The sequence below is a fragment of the Choristoneura fumiferana genome, chromosome 5, assembly GCF_025370935.1.
Source record: "Choristoneura fumiferana chromosome 5, NRCan_CFum_1, whole genome shotgun sequence".
In the NCBI taxonomy this organism is placed as follows: domain Eukaryota; kingdom Metazoa; phylum Arthropoda; class Insecta; order Lepidoptera; family Tortricidae; genus Choristoneura; species Choristoneura fumiferana.
Genome location: NC_133476.1, coordinates 14,127,683 through 14,141,567, shown reverse-complemented (window position 1 = coordinate 14,141,567; position 13,885 = coordinate 14,127,683). Strand labels below are relative to the sequence as shown.

General features: G+C 37.6%; 1 protein-coding gene across 3 annotated transcripts in view; it reads left to right on the top strand.

Annotated features, from left to right (window-relative positions):
* Positions 1–13,885, top strand: part of cv-2 (crosveinless 2-secreting protein) — a 59,979-nt gene that overhangs the window by 18,667 nt on the left and 27,427 nt on the right. For all 3 annotated transcript variants that reach the window (XM_074088083.1, XM_074088084.1, XM_074088085.1), the window contains exon 2: positions 10,538–10,709. In XM_074088083.1, the coding sequence (XP_073944184.1) occupies positions 10,538–10,709 (172 nt within the window). The remainder of the gene's footprint in view (positions 1–10,537; positions 10,710–13,885) is intronic.

Here is a 13,885-nt window from a genome sequence, read left to right as displayed (position 1 = left end):
ACCCGATCTTAACTTAATATATTTCCATTATGTTCTCAAGGCATCTGCTGTTATTACTTAAATCTCAAATTACAAAAATCCCAAATAACATGCAATTGAACGCATATTGTAGGTATAAATATCGGTACGACGCGCGCGCAACTCTTGTTTGCAGAGAGTGACCGCTTAATGGACGCGCTGTGGGTTTGTTAATTCAATTAGCTGCGAACTGCACTCATTGTCTTCTACAGTGAGATCTTTAGTGTTTTCGTTCAGACGCTGGCTTTATGAGAGAATGATTTTTATATTTTGCTGGTCTTTGCGTGGGAGTTGATTTGCAGCATTTTTAATAATTTTGTTTTTTTTTCCAATAAATTAGGTTAGGTAGGTACTTATTCGTCAGCGATCAAAACTGTAGTCACTTAAACTGTCAGCAATGTGCGCACCATGGAGTGGCTTCGCAGGTTTGTGCAGGTTTCCTCACGATGTTTTCCTTCACCGCAAAGCTCGTGGTAAATTTCAAATATAATTCCGCACATGAATTTCGAAAAACTCAGAGGTGCGAGCCGGAGTTTGAACCCACGAGCCTGTGCTTGAGAGGCGATAGGTCAAACCACTAGGCCACCACGGCTTCAATACCAATATAGTAAAGAAAAAGAGGCTGGTACACTATGTGTTTCTTTCAACTTATAGTTCGCAGTAATCGTTAATTTTGCATGAATTTTCGATTATTATGTAGTACAAAGAAGGAATCAAGATACTGGTAGATTTATACACGAGATAGAGAATTCTGCAAAGAGAGCAAAGCCGCAACTGCTAGTTAGGTCGAGACATAAGTGAAACCACAGAATAAGTACCTAATGTGAAACTAAAATAACATTTATTTTCATCGACAGTTTTACCTCGTTTTATTTACCTAGATTACGTTGAATAACGCCCTGGAAAGGCCAGACCTAGGCAATAATACAGCGAAAGGTAAAACTCGAGAAACTCACTTGCTGTAATAAACCATTTTAGGTGATGTATTTTCAACACAAGATAGGCGACTTCGTGAGAAAGCTAATAAACGGCACATGACCATCTTAAACATTTTAACATCTTCAACAAGTACTAAACTCGTCGTAATCAGGGTTGCCATACTTTTATTAATCGCCATAGCCATCTTAAAATTCACTTCTGCCCCGGTTTGGAAAATTCGTAAATCCGGCCCTGTTCGAAAATGGTGAAAAATTTTAGTGAATTTGAAGTAGGTAAATAAAATGTGGGCGGGGCACATTGCTCGCAGGACTGATGGCCGATGGGGTCAGAAGGTTCTCGAATGGCGTCCGCGGACCGGGAACGAGCTGTCGGTAGGCCTCCAACAAGATGGAGCGACGACTTGGTTAAGATTGCGGGATCGCGGTGGATGCGGAAAGCACAAGACCGGTCTGAGTGGAGAACCTTGGGGGAGGCCTATGTCCAGCAGTGGACGTCTTTCGGCTGATATGATGAAATAAAATGACTGCTGACTATTCGAGCTGTAGTTTGTTAGATTTTCCCAAGTTTCGAGCAGTACTTTCGAGTGATATGATTTCGAAAATTGGTCCCCTGTACTGATGAGGACCTAAAGCTCTGTCATTAGCACAATGTCAATGTCACATTAACTTTTTCACATTTGGTAACCCTATTCGCACTTAGTTACGATACAAATAGATGATTGTCTACTTAAGATGTATAATCTTGGTAAACATCAAATGATTACGTATTCAAATCCATTGTTTGCCAAAGATAAGTGCGGAACAGTGGCAGACGGTAATCGTTACGTATTGTGAGATAAAATCTTCCGTTCTACATTTTCTTTCTGCCCTAAGCTCGCACTAGTATTGTACCTACCAGTATTATGTACCGAAAATATTAAATTTAATGAATGTGGGTACGTTTCTGAAAGCGATTAAGATTACAATATACATAGATTATTTTTATAGTTATAATAGATATAGAAGAGTCAAAATGTTATAAAAGTCTTGACGGTTACTTTTGAAATAAGTACTGACGTAACAGCTTGTTATTACAGTACAAAATCTATGGGGAATTGTATTTAAATAGTTCATAAAAGTATGTCAGTTGATTGTTAGTATCAAATAAATTGAGAGGGCCGCATGCATAGCATGGTGACGAGATAACCGTTACGACTACCCAGTAAAATTATTGTCGTCACTATTTAATTTTAATTTTTACAAAAACGCAACGATAATAATAATAACATTTCGTTATATGATCTGCGTGGTTCGATACGCACTTACCTAGTTGGTTATTTGTTTCTGTGAATGCCGGTTTTTTTCTTTTTGTATGTTTGTGTAAGTAGTTTACAATTAAAGTTTATCTCATTTTCGGTCATCGATGCTGCAACCACAGCCGTAAAGCCGATTGATCGCTATTCTACCCGGAACTGCAACCCCAAGTTCCCGCCCCCGCCGCACCGCATTTCCAATAAAAAACCAGTATCTTCTTTCGCTCCGCTGGTACAGTTAGACGCGCATTAAGTAATCGGACCCGAGAGCGACGATATAATGTTGCGCACGCGTGAAATATATATCCAAGCGTTTTAATTGCGGCCGCGTTCCGCTCCCGGACTGGTATGCGCGTGTGGCTGTTCCGAAGAAATTCGGTCGACGAGTGGTTTGCCTCACGGCGACCTTGCGCTTACGCAGCCTCCGCGAGCCGCTCCGCCGCCGCTTCTCCGCCTCCGTGAAAGTAGACGCGATCTAGGCGCGCGCAACCGTCATCGTGTCTACGTATACACCTGTGGGCCCTTTTACCAAAACATACTTTCTACATTGCGTACAAATTTTGCGACCAATACCTAAAAGACCGCTGAGTAGATGTTCAAAATTAGACTCGTTGCGTAGCTTTTTCTGAGCACTGAAACTTAACTAATTATCGAAATTAAAAAGTTCAGATTGAATTAAAAAAGGAATGGTAAAATCATGTATTAAACAATAAATTTCATTTGTAGGTACGAGTTTGCTCATTAGTGTTTCTGTCAGCGAACAGCGGTGGGTACCAATCACTTTGGCTGAAGCCCTAATTCAATATGAATCGTGCAAAAAAGGTTTTAATTAGTGGTTTGCATTCATTTAAAAGTCGATGTCATGAATTACAAATGTAATTAAGCGTCAAGTCTGTATTGAGTCCTGATTGATCTTGCCTCTCGTTTAATTATAATGAGCAGACATTATGAGAACTTTACAAACAATTGAATTCCCTGCGAAGCTCTTCATGACGGCTTTTGGCACAAACTTTTTTATAAAACGCATGTTATTTATTTACAGAACTCGATACTTCAATAAAAAAGTGAAATAAGGAATTTATAATTATCGTATATCATGTCTAATTAGGTGTCTGTAGCTAATTAACAAAGCGAAAATGCAAAGTCGGCAAAAAGTTGATGAAACTTATACCCAACATTTACTTACTCATCAACTTTTTGTGTCAGTATGATAATGTCTAAGAATATGTCATTATTAATTCCATAAAAGTCAATCGGAATTTGGGGTGGTACTTTTTCAACTAGAAACCTATAGATAGAGTCATTCACGATGACGCGTGCCTGTAAAATTTTGACAAAATCACGCGTCTTCATGGATGGCCGTAGGTATACATTGTCTCTATCATAACTATTTTAAGGTATGTTCAACTGTAGGTTTGTAGGTAGGTTTTTCTCTCGAGGTACTCAGGTTTCATATTTTCTAACTCTTGCAAAGCAATTGATATTGCAACATTTTTAGTGCGCTGGTTTCGGATTAAATTCTTTTAAAATACTTATCAATGGCTTACTCAACGTCTTTGGCGAATGCAAAGCTGAGTACACAATGGCAATTGCTTAGGCGAGTGTTCCAGGATTGCGCAGACCCACACAAGAGCTTCGTGGAACATATTCAATAGCGATGAGTCAAAATTATTAAACCAGTCGCCATTTCAGTGCCAGAACCAGTGCGATGTGCCAGAATCTTATTCAATTACCTTATTCCACTTACTTTCAAGTGAGTTTTCTTTTTTTATCTAAAAAGTAGTATTTACTTAGTGTGTAATTTATTAAATTCCCATGGATATTCCGAAAAAATATTTTGTAGGCTGCACTAACGTTGCTATAAAAATAAATGTGCCAAATTTCATGACTTTAAACCCAGCGGTATGGGATTTTAAGATTTTATCCCCATCCCATGGAAATATAGGGATAAAAGTAACCTATGTGTTATTACAGATGTCCAGCTATATCTATATACCAAATTTCATATTCTGTCCAGCCGTTTTAGCGTTAAGAAGTGACGAACATACACATACTCACAAACTTTCGCATTTATAATATTATATTAGTAGATAGACTAGGTGTTTGACTTGATTGTTTCTTAAATACCATAGGGTTATTTTGAAGGTCCGCAAAGTTTTTGCAACTTCTATTGGTCGATACATTCCCGATAAGTCTTGATGGACAGTCATATTAATTCGGATAAAAAATAAAACAATGGCAACTGTTGTCAAGAGCGGTAGTTAGAGAATGATCGACGATTGTCTACTTATAGGGTAGGGCAGCGGCTCCCCAAATATTGCGAATGTAATTATTTTGCAACGCCCTTGTAAAAGAAAATAGATTCGTGTAGCTCCAAATATGCGTGTAACCTGAGTTTACAGTCTCGTCTCTCGTATAACACCTGGGAAAGCGTCTCGATGCTCTGAGGCGTCTAGGCGCACAGTTTGGGAGCCCGTGGGCTGGAGTAGGTATGAATATTTAGAAGATCTCCTTCTCATGGATTTGTATTTATGCCATTATAAATTTAATGACAATAATTATTTGTTTTGTATTATTTCACGTAGTAAATTCAATCTATAACAACGCTCTTGTTATTTATTGTGTATCGCCTGTGGTATCGCATTGGTAACCCAATAATATAAAAACGTGATTATTTTTTGTAATTTATGAGCGAGTATGCCTCAAGATTCCGTTGCTATTGGCAAAAGTTATGTAACAGAGAATTTATTAACAAATTTGTTTTAAACTACTAACATTATTTGTTTAGCAACTAATTTATTATATTTCGTTTCAGCTCGTTAGCAAATGATCTTATTTATGTAAATCTGTCGCAAATGGTTTGTTGCTTTTCATCACCCACGCTCCAAGGGACAAGTTTCAATGTAGTTAGACCCAGGTACACCAATTGATTTATATTCCAATGATTGAAAATCAGGACTTAATTACTTAAACTAAAACACAACAGTATAATTAACTTAACGCTACACACCTGTGACATTTCGTAGCTTTACTTTGTATTATTCATAGCCTTTGTTCCGTTCTGTGTGGAATGTTTTTGGCCTAAAAAAAGTAAATGCTTAAGGAAAACTTTTACAGGTTTTTATCAACAAAATCATGGAAGGTTATATATTTTATATTACTTGATTTATTCAGTATATCTCTATCCCAATATATATTGTATGTACACAAAACACAGATAGTTCAGAAGTCATCTCCTGTATGTACTTCACTTTTCATATCTACGCTCGGCGGTTGCTCTAACTAAGGTTGTCAATTATGGCTTATGCTCCAAAAAACTATCGTGTTTTGTTTGTTGAATTGTTTGATTTATTGTTGAAAATGAAACGGGAAGAATCAAAATATAAATTTCAAACTAAAATATTTTAATTTTAATGTCACTGTTATATTATAAATTCGGCACAGAAAGTATCTTGTGACGATTTCGTTATTGGCGAAATTCACGATTTTTTAATTTAAACAACCGTCCACTGAACAGTTATAATAACTTTTTTTTGTTGCTCCATTATTGCACAAAAACGTTCACAGACGCGTGTCTCAAGATGGCACTCGCGCTCGTACTGGTCCCAGATATCGTGTCCGTGAGCAGTGCCTATATGTGTGCGCTTGCTCGAGCGCACTTGTATGGAGATTGTTTTCTGAACTATCTGTGTTTTGTGGTATGTATGTTGGTTTATTACGCTTTCACGCTTACGTATACGAGTATCTTGAGACTGCACAATAAGGATCGCGGGCGCACCATAAACAATTTTTTGCCAAACGAAGTCGCGAGCAACAGCTAACTTTAACATAACATAATGCCTGAATATTACAGACCTCCGCGCAGGCAAAATTATTTGTATCTTCCCGTTCAGATTTATCTTTGTACATAGATAATGTAAAAATGCATTAGTTTTAACGCAGTTGTACCTCTACTGTCTAGATTTGTACTACAATATTTGAGAATTTTATACAAAACAACAATACTGACTACCTACTAAATAATCAAAATTAATTATTTAATTAAACAAAATATTAATTTATTTCAAAAGCTATAACTTTGCGTGGACATTCTCTTTATGCATTTAAAGACTCATTTTGAAATTCCTATTAGCTAGATATGAAGTCCTCCTATTAAGAGACCCCATTATTAATATTATATTTTACAGTCTACCAGTAATTAGATATTATTAATCTACTCATACGCGCTTCGTGCTCTATACATATGAAACTGCTTCACTCCTCTACATTCCATTTCACGCCACAAATAGTATAAAGAGACTGTTCCAATTACGTTTTTATGTACAAATGTAAGTAATGCATTACCAAGGAGGATATAAAACCGGAACTAGCGTAATTGACAATATCGGAGGTGAGGTCCCGGCGCGCGATCGCTCCGTGTAAACGCACTTAATATGTACCACTTTTTGCTCCACTCTGATATTATTAATGAATAAAATGGTATATGTCCGAGAGTACTCGAGGTCAACGATCGCGAGGAATGTTGTAAAAAATGCGCTAAGGACGTCAGTTTGCTATCAGCCGTAAGAACGTACACGGGGTCATTAATTTTGTGATTAACTTTGAATAATTAATTCTCGAGTGTATTTTTATGATACCTATATACTATTGAGTGTGTAGTAATGATAATGAGCCAACGGTTTCGGTTAGCTCCATGGTAAGTATTTAAACGTCTAAGTGTCACGCATCAACGTATTGTTTATCTAAGTCAAAGTCAACAATTAAAAAATACCGTTTGTACAGTTAAGCTACCTAGAAAGATTTTTGGGTACTTCTTAAAGCCATCTAGCAATTTATCCTGGAAGTATCTATAGCTGACTTTGTATAATGTGTACGTAATTCAGAACACATTATTATTATTTGAGTTGAATATTATGGAACAACAAAGTATTTCGTAAAAATATGTAAGTATTTATTGGAACCCCTCAAAAATTTTACGGCTTTATTACGTCGGAATAAGAGTCTGTGGTACATATTTTTGAAGCGTTGCATAAGTTCATATTTTTACACACGATTGTTTACCTATCTAAAGTACGTAATAATATTTAAGAATAAATTATTAGGTACTTGCACAGATATGAACCATTGGCCTCATGTCGTGTGCGAATGGATCTTATTAATCTTGGTTATATCATAGTGTTGTAAATTCCGGTGTTCACGTAATAAGTACGTGTGCGGTGCGATAAGCTGAAATTTAAATGCTGGGTTCAAAGAATCTGACGTTGTGTGACTTGTGTAGAACGGTGTATTAAAGACTCTAACTGTGGCTGTGTTAGTCCGTTTTCGCGTGTGCATTTAACATTGCATTTGAGTTGATGTCACTGCAAATGGCGCTAGTACCGTTGTTGCAAATATGCGTCATCGGGGCCGAGCGTGATCCTCGGAGACGGACCCTCGGCATCCTGGTCTATCAATCACCAACTATTATATCTGGGTCGGCATGGCAAAAAAACCCAATAAATAAATTACTTATCACTCACTTGAGATAATTTGGAGTTCATTGACTGGCCCGCGTCACATTCGACATGCCATGTTCAATAATTTTTTGTCGGCATTTAAATAAAAGTATAAGCATGTACATATTATATATTTATATCTCTTAAGAGAAATATTAGGTTATTTACAGTTTTAAGTCTGCTTAGGCATGATATGTAATTGTTAGCGCAGCTGTTAAGCTAAAATAAATTTGATTTACCCAAAAAGGCTTCGAGAAGAAGAATTGCTATTTTAGACGGTTCTTTAGCGTTTGCTAGAATACCTAAGTTATATTTTCAATATAACATTTTGAATTACATTTGCATTTGCAATATAGGTAAGGTGCTTTGGGGTAATTCCACGTGGATTTTTGATGAGTTGACATGACGTTTGTAATTTCGTTAATTACTCCGAGTTGGTACATTATATTTAAAGTCTTAGGATATTTCTGTCGTTTCCACTAATCGATCTTATATACTATATAAAAAAGTTTCTAAAATATGATCGATTTATGGAAATATTGGTATTCAAAAACTAGTTACTTATTTTTTTTGCACAGGGGCTATTTCGGAATATAGCGGGGTTATTCTGCGTGTTATTGAAAGGTGGACTTTATTATAATTTGGCTCAAGGTTCATATTTCTTTTTAGGCTGAAATTACCCCATTCATTTTTATTTTTTATTTCGTTAGTAATATCCATAGTTACAGATTTTTTCAATCTCTGTATTCCGAAATAACCCCACAAACGCAATGTGGTTCTCAAAATTTGCCGCAAAGGAATATTAAATCTACATACATTATAGAACAAAGCTGGATTAGTTACACCATTTATAACTCGAGAACAGCTGGATAGATTATTATGATCTTGTGTGTGGATTGTAGAGTTTGTCTCCGCCCCGAATAGCAGAATAGGGGGAGAGGAGCGAAGCCGCGGGAATATACTAGTAAGTATATAAAACAATTAGAAATGCCATGTCACTTTTATATTTTGAACTAGCTTTTACCCGCGGCTACGCTCGCGTGAACCATAAACATTTCAATGAAGCAAGCAATCAAGCAAGCATGTAAGCAAGCATGCTAGCAAGCATTCAAGCAATCATTTAAGCTAGCTTGCAAGCAAGTATGCAAGCAAGCAAGCAAGCATGCAAGCAAACATTTAAGCAAGCTTGCAAGTGAGCATGCTTCGCTCGCGTGAACCATAATCATTTCAAAGAAGCAAGTATGCATGCAACTAAATAAACTTCATGCTACATCGTTTTGATAGCCGAAGTATCAGGTACGCTACCCTGTTCGACACACTGGAGATCTCTTTAATGTTGTTAGAGAGGGACCTATTAACAAGGAACCCTACGCCACCCTGTGATGTTTGATCATCCTCGCGGAAGTACAGAAGGTGGCCCGAGTCTAAGGTGATGGTGCCCTCTCCCTCTATGTACTTCACTTAACTCCTGAATATGCCACCTTATGTTCTCCAGCTCCACTTCCAACTGCGCTAGAAGAGTCCTAAAAGTCCGTCCGCTCTACGTAGCCAGGGTCAGTTTACTTAGGTAGCCTTGGATCGCCTGGGATTCTTAGCATCCTCTGCCCCGCCGTTACCATGAACGCTACTATGGCAAGGAATAGCGGGGCGACCGGGAACTGGGGACCATCGCTTTGCCGTGCGCTTCATTCTGGTAGGGGTTTGCCCATAATCCCCACACTGGGCATGCGAGTTGGCGATCGTAGGGCACAGTTTATTGCACCGCCGATGCTGCAGCCCATCCGGGGCCCGGGGACTTAACTGTGCCGATTTTGGCTGCGCTATGCCGCAATCAGCCAGCTGCCAGAGCCCAGTCTGTTAGACGGCAGGGTGCACCACGGGCAGGTAAGGTTGGCTTGGGGTCCATAGATGGAGGTTGGCCCCCTTACACCACAAATAAAAAAATCTAAATCTTGAAAAATTGAAAGTTTGAATACCTCAGACAATTACCATACTAAAGTAAGCTGGGGTTATTTCGGGAATCACTTCACTGGAATAACCCCTAAAGGGGTAATTCGGGAAAAAAAATTAAACTATAGCTAGGCCTTTTAGACTGACACAGTCATTCGCAAAAAACGATTATTTGTCATAACATTAATAGTTCAATCTTGTAACTTATCAGGTTTTAGAGATAGCGGTGTTGGGGTTATTTCGTATTTAATTTTTTGGCACGAAAATGCACTAGACCCAAAAAAAAATATATTGCACGTCCAACCGATGTCAGCGCCTCGCATCATCTGGAGAGACGCGAGGAGCGGTAAATAGGGCGTCCATTTAAGTGCTGCCAGTGGTTAAACATCAACACGTTTAGGAGAAATTTTAAATAAATGGAATAACCCCGTTTACAGAATTACCCCAAAGCACCTTATGGAAAATAAATGGATATGATTTTAAACATGCTGTTTTTACAGGCTATTATTTTAAAGGTGCCTCGTATCATGATTGTTTGTTTGTTTCGAATCAAGATTGACTGAGACTGAGACTTCCAGTGGTCGGATTGCCTGAACTTTGGAATAAGTAGTTTGGAGGATAGTGCAAACACATTAAAAAAACTGTACAGCCAGCAAGAAAATAACAATATGTTTCAAACTTTCGTGATTTTTACTTAAATGTACTTACTTATATTTATTAAAACAAACGAGAATTATTACGCTAAACAACGATTAATTACAGTGGCCGTGGTTATGAGTGGACCTCAAAAAAAAAATGCATCTATTAAAAATTATTTTTTTAACAAAAACTTATTCTTCATCAGGTGGTGCGCACGAGTGGCGTGGTGCGAGAGTGTGATGCGAGGGAGGCGGCGCGGTGGGCGCCGGCGCCGCGAGTAGCTCCGACCATGCGAGGCCCGCGCGCTCGCGCCGCTGTCTGTCTGCTTGTGCTCGCCGCGATCGCCGAAACCGTCTACGCTTCTACTGCCGTCATCAGTCAGTATCTTACTAAAATAATCACGCATAATTACGCTTTTCCCTATAGAGATATCCAGTCTTAAAGCCTTCTTTCCTTAATCTTAATCTTTGATTCTGACATAGATGTTTTCGACGACTCATTCATTATGATCTTCATGCACAACATACTCGTTGCCCCTTTTTTATTAAAATAATAGTCCTTTACCTGTCTAGAGTCGCATGTCATCAAACATTTATTTCTTCACACCAATCTCGGAGAGAAGACTTCAAATATTTTTTAAGCACATTTGTTTTCTTACTCGTCAAATTCAACGTTTAACTCACTAAGGTACCAAAATAGATACCCAGTAAAATAAGTATACTCCCCGTGTAGTTCATCAGAAAGATGATATATAATAGTTGACCCCAGCCTCGACGTTGATTGTAAAAGGGCTGCACTCTACTACTCCACCATGTTTAAGGACGCTCGCGCTCATAAACAATAAATGCTGTAACAGTTAGCAGTATACTTAATACTTTCATTGCGGTTGTGTTGAAGTTTCACAAGGTACAATCTTACAATAAACGGGTTGCTCTCGACGGTTACCGGTTGCACAAGGTGTGCTCGACGACAATTCGGTTGCGAAACGGCCGCCGGTCCCACATAGATCACAGCCTCTCAGGCGCAGGCACAGTGAATGCATTAACTCTATTAGATGCAACACGCGTTCGCTTCATATTCATGGTTTGTTTTGTTATTGAGAGTCAATCGACTGGACGTATCCGCTTGGAGAGTTGCAGTTGCATGCGCTATGCGTTTAACAATTTGAGTTCTTATGAGTTGAGTATTGTGTAGAGGTATTGTGTGTTTTATAGCAACGGCAATAATGGTGATTTTCCACCGGCGAGGCGAGACGAGACGAGGCGAGACGAGAATTGAAATATGTATGCATTCTCGCGCGCCCGCCGCGAGCCGCCGCTGGCGCCGCCATACAAATTTCAATTCTCGTCTCGCCTCGTCTCGTCTCGCCTCGCCGGTGGAAAATCACCATAACGGTTCCCACCCCTGCAAGTTATTGATATGTCTGCAGTCAATTTCAAAGCTTTCGTTTCTTTTTTTAATTTCATCCCTTATTTGTCCGTTAATTATTAAATATTAATTAATATATATTTGAATAATCCAAATTGATCGGTATACGTATTACGTATAGAGCGCGCAGAATTATCATGAATTGTATGAAAAGGCTAGTTTTTAGTTTTGTTTTAAAGTACTCTGAACTTTTTAAAGATGAGAGATTTTTATTTTGTCGGCAGCAAAAACCTGACTGGATATTATTACTACTTACCACTTCTATGCCTTTGCGGTCCACTGTCACATGAAGCTATGACTATAATGCCCCGTTTCAATTAAGAAGGACCTTTTCAGAGTTCCTGTCTTTCGTCCATTTAATTATACGAGAACTTATTTATAGTATACTATAAAAGCCACACAAAACACACACATACACACACACACACACACACACACGCTTTTTTGTAATCTTTTGTATTTCCTTTTTGTAAAATAAAGAGTATAAACAAACAAACAAACAAAGCTTTTACGTATATAGTACTTTTGAATTGCTAATAGTTGCTAATAGAAATAGTTTTTTAGTGCGTATTTGGTATTCATTAGTTATATATTTTTTGTAAATTTATTTAATTTTAAAAGATAAAAATATAATAAAAATATAAAGGTACGAAATGACCGCGAATCCATAGGCTAGGAATGGGGTCGTTTTACAGGAGCAACTTTCTAAAAGTTAATCTCATCTACAAGTCATTAACGAAAATTACTAATAATCGTTCAGGTCAGGTTATTAGATATTGTTTTATGGATATATTCCACGAGCCTTTCAGACCTAAACCACGCAATTATATTCTATTCGTCTATATAAAATACTCTTAACACAAATTTTTCATCAAAATTGTTACTCGTATAACCGTTTAACATTGTGGTAGGTATGTTGTTATATATACTCAGCGGCACAAAATTTGGCCCACCCTTCATACAAAATTACCGATTCTGCATACATTTGAGGGCCGGTAATTCTAGATTTTTTTGTAAGAATAAGAAAATTTCACACGTGGACACAAACAGCGACGGACGGTACGTACAAAAATCTATTAGTAAATTTTTAACTTAACGGTAGCTATAAATATTATAGGAAGATAATAGTTAAGTGACGGTTGAATTAAAAATGTAAGCCGTGTGATAAAATATCAAAATATTAAACCGTACATGACCTTCAAGCCATCAAATTAAGCATCTGTGATTTCAAAGCACGTAACACGTTGTTGCCTACACATTATTATAGTAACAGGCAAGTTCAATGTCGATTGTGTATTGACATTGATGCGCGATTAAAATTCGTTTATCTATTAATGTCAGGCCTTATTTACGACACTCTTTCATCGCGATCATAAAGGACAGGTGTGCGATATGTTACGGCCTTCCATTAGAGAAACACCTTCAGTAACCACTTCTATAACCAACCACTTCTTCTTCTATTCTTCTTCTTCTTCTTTCGCCTATGTCGCATAATTTTCATATATTCATTTGTCTAACCGTCGCGCGCGACACAAAGTCAATTCGCCATTTCGTAACACACCGTATAATCTTTAACAATACGAATTACTTGATTCTTAAATATTTAATATACTGTTTGGTGATTTATTTCTAAAATCGTTTACCTTGAAAACTGCTCGTTGCTATGGGATTAAAGGCTTATTATGAATTGTTAATACAAGCGAAACCAGAAATCGAAGAAGATGCCAATCGGATCGTAATGTATGTATGCGCACTTTATTAAGGTTGTTAGGTATAACTGATATTAGGTATTACACCACAATTATAAGCAAATTAGACTTTACATCGTAGACGTCATTTAATCGCTTCAACAAGGATTGGATTGTCAATACCTAATTAAAACACATACGTAAATCTAATACTGAAATGCAATAATTTCTCTCCAGCACGGAAGCAATTAAATTGTAAATCTTGCATTCCAATAAAATAAAGTCGTAAGTATATGTATAATTCTTGAGTTGAGACGAGCTTAGGTATTTACTATTGATCAACAGGTATACGTATTTCGCTTTAAGATACGTGTGAGCACTTTGACCAGAGTTGAGGCGAGCACACATTAATTACCAAAATATTTACGCAGGACAGT